Source organism: Aegilops tauschii, chromosome 3, assembly GCF_002575655.3.
Source record: "Aegilops tauschii subsp. strangulata cultivar AL8/78 chromosome 3, Aet v6.0, whole genome shotgun sequence".
Taxonomy (NCBI): domain Eukaryota; kingdom Viridiplantae; phylum Streptophyta; class Magnoliopsida; order Poales; family Poaceae; genus Aegilops; species Aegilops tauschii.
Window position 1 is genome coordinate 482858846 of NC_053037.3, and position 6459 is coordinate 482865304.

At 55.7% G+C, this 6459-nt stretch overlaps 1 protein-coding gene across 1 annotated transcript; it reads left to right on the top strand.

Annotated features, from left to right (window-relative positions):
* The first annotated feature begins 2667 nt into the window (after positions 1 to 2667).
* LOC120975941 (uncharacterized) lies at positions 2668 to 3248 on the top strand. The gene is made up of 2 exons (XM_040402703.1): positions 2668 to 2739; positions 2850 to 3248. Exons 1-2 carry the CDS (start codon positions 2668 to 2670, stop codon positions 3246 to 3248), a joined length of 471 nt encoding a protein of 156 aa, XP_040258637.1.
* Positions 3249 to 6459: the final 3211 nt, after the last annotated feature.

A 6459-nucleotide genomic window follows, 5' to 3' on the forward strand; every position in this document is an offset into this window, starting at 1 on the left:
TAGTATAGCGAGTGTGGAAAAGTGGTGGTAGGAGTTGCGAAATTGTCCCTAAGCAATTGACTACTTTACTAGACCGATAGCAAGTTTTATGTGGGAGAGGCCACTGCTAGCATGTCATCCCTGACTTGGAATTCTATGCACTTATGATTGGAACTATTAGCAAGCATCCTCAACTACTAACGTTCATTAAGGTAAAACCCAACCACAACATTAAGATATATTGGTCCCCCTTCAATCCCGTATGCATCAATTTCTATGCTAGGTTGAAGCTTATGTCACTCTTGCCCTCCAATACATAGTCCTATCAACATACAACTAACCCTATGGTGTGATCCATGCGTGCACTCATATGATGGGCACCAAAGGACAACAACATAACCACAAGCAAATTAAACCAATCATAGCAATTCACCAATTACCGATAGGACAACGAAAATCTACTCAGACATCATAGGATGGCAACACATCATTGGATAATAATATGAAGCATAAAGCACCATGTTCAAGTAGAGGGTACATCGGGTTGCGGGAGAGTGGACCGCTGTAGATAGATGGGGGAAGGTGATCAAGATGTTGGTGAAGATGACGGAGGTGTTGGTGTAGATTGCGGTGACGATGATGGCCCCGGTGGCGTTCCGGCACCACCGGGAGAGAGGGGGTGTCGGTGGAAACAACACATATGGGGTCACTGGGATCCCTTCTACGGTTGGCGGGCGCGAGGTTGTGCAAAGAGCGGGTCTGACAGGAAGCACACGAATCGTTTACCCAGGTTCGGGCCGCGAAGATGCATAATACTCTAGTCCTGCTTTGGTGGATGTATTTGAGTGTTCTTGTGTTCTTGAGCTAGCCACGGGGTGCAACTTGCCGAAAAGAGCCGAATTCCCCCTGGTCGCCTCGGGCCTCCTTTTATAGGAAAAAGGGGTTGCCACAGTGGCACACAGGAGGTGGAAAGGTGTACAGTGGATGAGTCTATCCTCTAGCACCGTCGGACAAACGCATTTAATGTGCTGCCGACGTGCCCCCCTTGCTTTATCGGGGACGGCAAGGAAGCACGTGCCAGTTGTCGCCGCCTCGCCTTGCTTTGACACGCGCCCGAGCTGTCGAGGCCTTGCGGCGCCACGTTGGCTGGCTGCTGGGCTGGCACGGTGGTGGAGCCTTCACGAAGGGTCGCATGCCACCACGTAGGTGCTTGCTGAGTCGGTGTAGAGGCCGCCCGTCGCCACGCAGGTGCCTGCCCAGCTGGTTGAGCTAGCAGCTGCTTGGGGACGGTGGTGGAGTCTTGGCTGGCGCGGGCCTGGCAGTGGCCCTGCTGATGCCCTCGGCAAGGGTCTTGCCGGGGGCCCGACAAGGGTCTTGTCGTGGCGTTGCAGTCGTCCCCGGCAAGGCGCTTGCCGGGGGTCTTGTGGATTTCCTCGGCTAGGATCCCGCCGAGGGTCGCCGTCTTCTGGTCCACATCTGGTCTCACATGTTTATGATCTTGACAAAGATCTGCATGCCACTACAGAGGCGCCTCCCGGGCCTTGGTCCTAACGTGGATAGTTGGTGGTGTTGGAAACCGTGGGCTCAAGGGGGGCTTGCTCTGCTGGCGTCGGGCAAGTTGCCCCGGCAAGGCTCTTCCCGGGGCTGCGGAGGCTGCCTCGGCAAGGATATTGCCGAGGGAGTCCACCTCGCCCTCTTGCTCTCGTGTGTTTCAGGTCTTGGCGTTGCCTTGGTTGTCTTGTGCTTCGGCTTCTCTCCGGCTTCCCTCCTCTGCCCTGCTAAGTGTGGCCGTGGCGCGCGGCTCTGACTGCCCGTGCACAAGTAAAGGGGTCAAAAGGAGAGCCCCTACTTTTGTACACCGACAGGGGGAGAGAGCCCCCCTTCTTCTTCTTCTTCTTCTTCTTCTTCTTCTTCTTCCTTGACCTTCTGCCTAGACGGGAGAAGGGTTTCCCCTCTAGTCCTTGGCTTCTAGGGCATGGGAGGGGCGAGAGCCCCTCCGAGATTGGATCTGTCTCTCTGTCTCTCTCTGTTTCTGCATTTCAGATTCTGGCCTTTCACCGTTTCTTATATTCCCGAAGATCCGTAACTCCGATTGGGCTAAAATTTGGAAACGATTTTTATCCGGATATTGGCTTTCTTGCAGCGAAAGAAGGGCACCAACCACCTTACGGGGTGTCCACGAGAGTCAGGGGCACGCCCCCTGCCTCGTGACCCCCTCGGGCATCGTCTCGCGTTGATTCTTTTTCCCAAAAATCACATATATTCCAAAAAAATCTCCGTGAGTTTTTATCCCGTTTGGACTCCGTTTGATATGGATTTTCTGCGAAATAAAAAACATGCAACAAACAGGAACTGGCACTGGGCACTGGATCAATATGTTAGTCCCAAAAATAGTATAAAAAGTTGCCAAAAGTATGTAAAAGTTGTAGAATATTGGCATGGAACAATCAAAAATTATAGATATGACGGAGACGTATCACCCACCACCACCAGTCCGCTGCCCATAAGCACCGCTCCCCCAACCACTGCTCCACTGAACCTCACCGTGTCGCGCTGGGAGCGGCCCTCTCTGACGGCGCATCCTCCTCCACCGCGCCGCCGCCCTTGATCCACGCCGTCAACATCGGGGCGCACATCGACTTCAAGCTGGATCCCATCTCCGACAACTACTCGAAGTGGCGCCACATCATGTCCTTCATCCCGCGCAAGTCCGGCGTGGAGAGCCACGTCCACGTCCACTCCGCGCCCCTCCAGCAGACGGTGCAGTGGCGCCCTGATGATCTTCAGATCCTCCTCATGATCTACGGTACGATCACCGACGAGCTCTATGATGTCATTTCCGCTAAGATACCACTGCATATCATGCCTAGGTGCTCCTCAATGCCTTCTTGCGCGACAACCTCGCGGGCCGCGCCGCTCACTTCGGCGCCGCGTTCCAGTCCATCGTCCAGGGCAGCCTGCGGATCGGCGAGTACTGCAGGAGCCTCAAGGCGCTCGCGGACGAGCTCGACGACCTCGACGAGCACGTCTCCGACAAGACGTTGACCCTGCAGCTCATCCGCGGGCTCTCTCCGCGGTTCCAGGTGATGGCGTTGCTGCTCCCGATGCATGTCCCGTTTCCCAACTTTGTTCAGGCCGGCTCCAGGCTGATGCTGGAGGAGATCAACCTGGACGCGCGTGCCCGCACGGCGGGGACCACCGCCCTCATCGCCACCACCGGTGGCTCCTCCTCGAGCGCTGGCGGCTTGGGCGGTGACAGCGGCCAGTAGCAACACCCGCGTTAGGCAGAGTGCTCCGCTTCCTCCGAACACGGGGGAGGGGGGGGGGCGGCCGTGGCAGTGGACGTGGCAACGGCGGCCGTGGCGGGTCACCACTCGCGTCCTCTCCATCGCAGCAGCCCTGGATGGGGTATTTCGCCCCGTGGGGTGCCTCGTTCCCTCCCAGTAGCCGTGCTCCCTGGGTGCCGCCAAACGCCTCGGGCGTGCTCGGTCTACGACCCGGCGTGGCACACCAGGCCTACCCCATGGTCTATGGTGCACCTCCTGCCAACGGCGCGGCTCCCCTTTTACAGCGCTGCTCCACCACCAACCCAGCTAGCCGCTCCAGCACCACCATCATGGGACCAGACAGGGCTCCTTCACACCGCCATGAACAACATGTCCCTGCAGCCACCGGCTGCCAGAGAGTGGTACCTCGACACGGGCGCGTCGAACCACATCACCAACAACGCGAGTAACTTGAGCTCATCTTGTTTTTCCTCAAAGCACCCCTCCATACTGGTCGGCGATGGTCCCTACATGCCTGTTATGTACCTCTCTGTGACGCCCGGATAATCAATCTACAATAACCTCTGCTAATGATGCCACGTCACCTCGATTACTGTTGCTAATCTCGCGTTAGTTCGAAACCGATTCAAAATTCAAATTCAAAAATATGGCAAACAACAAAAGTTCTCAAGCATTAGAACAAAAATGTTCGGTTAGTGCCAAATATTGCATAGGTAATTGTTGTGAAGAAAACACATATTTAGAAAATGCTAAGATGCCCTAAATTTAAATAAAACAGAAAAGGGAAATAAATAAAAGAAAAGAAAATACAAAAACAGAAAACAAAGCAAACAGAGAGAAAAAAGGCCCCTACCCCACTGGACCAAACGGCCCAGCTGGCCGTCGACCCACGCCAGCCGGCCCACTTCCCCTCCCTCGTCGTCTTCCCCTTTCTCCTGTTCGACCGACCCGCGCGAGCGGTCGCCGTCGAACCCGCTCGTCGCCACGCGCCTCGCCGAAGAGGGGATAAGGATCCCCTCCCTCCTTGTCGCCTCGATCCCCTCTTCCCCCCACTTGCACCTCTCCTCCCCCAGATCCACCTCTCCCTCTGCTTCATTTTGAAGAGGAGACCGACGCGGTCGCCGCCGTTCTCCGTCATCACCGCGCCCACAGCCACCGCCTCGCTCCGCCGTCTTGTCGTGAAGCTCCGCCGGGGTCGACTCCGTCGTCTGGTGCCCTCAGGTGGAGCTGGGAAGCACCGCAGCCGCCGTTCGTCCTCGTCCCCATCTCCGGCTGCCGTCGATCTTCTTCGTCTCCGGCGCCGCCCCTGCAACTCCTAAACCGCCACCGAGCCTCCTTGTGCTCCGCGGTGAGCTCTCCTTCCTCCCTGCTCTCTTCTCCTCGCCCCCAACATGCCCGTAGTTGCCGTCTCGTACGTGCCCGAGCCCATCACCGCGGGGGCTCATCGCCGACGAGCTTCCGGCGACCAAATGGACCCGCGCCAGTGCCCGTTTAGCTCGCCCGCGCGTGTAGGACCTCGCTCCCCCCTTTGCCTCGCCCGTTTGCGCACTGCTGCTGTTAATCCACTTCCACCCGAAAGCCACGCCGCCCACACTCATCGCCGGCGCAGTTCCGGTCACCCCCGAGTCCAACCAACCACACCACGCGGGCGCGGCATCGAGTCCTCATTCGAATGCAACAAACCGCGTGCGATTTGGTGTCTTGTGGCGCTTTTCTGAGCATATCCGGCGATCTGCCGTCGTGCGCGAGCTCGCCGGAGCTCCTCCGGCGCCGCCGCTGACCTGGCAAGCGTAGGGCCCACCCCGGTGAGGCTGCCCGTGGGCCCAGCGCCTCAGTTGACCGCGTTGACTACGGTCAACGCGGGCACTGTTCACCCCCTGCCACTGACCTGTGGGCCCTTGCACTTAATTAAGATAATTAAGTTTTTCAAACTAATCTGCTAATTAGAATACTCACTGACACATCGGGCCCACACCCCTAATTAACCCTGTGTGAAAAATTAATCCACTGGTAACCCACAGAGGCTGACATGTGGGTCCCTGTGGCCCCACTAGTCAGTTTGACCTGGTCAGCCGTCCTGTTGAATGCTGACGTCACAGTGATGTCATGCTGGCGTAGTATTCCTTTTCTGTTAATATTAATAATTCCACATAATGCTTTAATCTTTAAAAATTCATAGAAATTAAACCGTAACTCGGATGAAAATATTTTCTACATGAAAGTTGCTCAGAAAAATCCAACGAATCTGAATATGCGGTCCGTTCATCTGTCACATGCCCCTAGCATGCTGAACATGGAACTTTCCTCCTCCTGTCATCTGTCTGACATAGGTCCGGAACCGGGAAAACGTTCCCGGTTGACTTCCCCCTTCGCCGGTATCGTGTAGCACCGCGTTAGAACACGTCTAGCTCTGTCTGTTGTCCTGTTATGCACTTGCTTGCTATGTATTTACTGTTTCTCCCCCCTCTTCTCTTCGGTAGACCCCGTGACGATGTTGATGCCCCTGTGATCGACTACATCACCGACGACCCCTCCTTCTTGTCTGAGCAACCAGGCAAGCCCCCCCCCTTGATCACCATATATCGCCTATTCTTCTGTATACAGCTTGCATTAGAGTAGTGTAGCATGTTACTGCTTTCGGTTAATCCTATTCTGCTGCATAGCCTATCATTGTTGCTACAGTTGTTACCCCTGCTATCCTACTGCTTAGTATAGGATGCTAGTGTTCCATCAGTGGCCCTACACTCTTGTCCGTCTGCCATGCTATACTACTGGCTCGTGATCACTTCGGGAGGTGATCACGGGTATATACTATATACTTTATATACATGACACATGTGGTGACTAAAGTCGGGTCAGCTCGTTGAGTACCCGCAAGTGATTCTGATGAGGGGGCTGAAAGGACAGGTGGCTCCATCCCGGTAGAGGTGGGCCTGGGTTCCTAACGGCCCCCGACTGTTACTTTGTGGCGGAGCGACAGGGCAGGTTGAGACCACCTAGGAGAGAGGTGGGCCTGGGCCTGGTCGGCGTTCGCAGATACTTAACACGCTTAACGAGATCTTGGTATTTGATCTGAGTCTGACCATTTGGTCTATACGCACTAACCAACTACGCGGGAACAGTTATGGGCACTCGGCGTCGTGGTATCAGCCGAAGCTCTTTTTGACGTCAGCGACTGAGTGGCGCGCGCCGC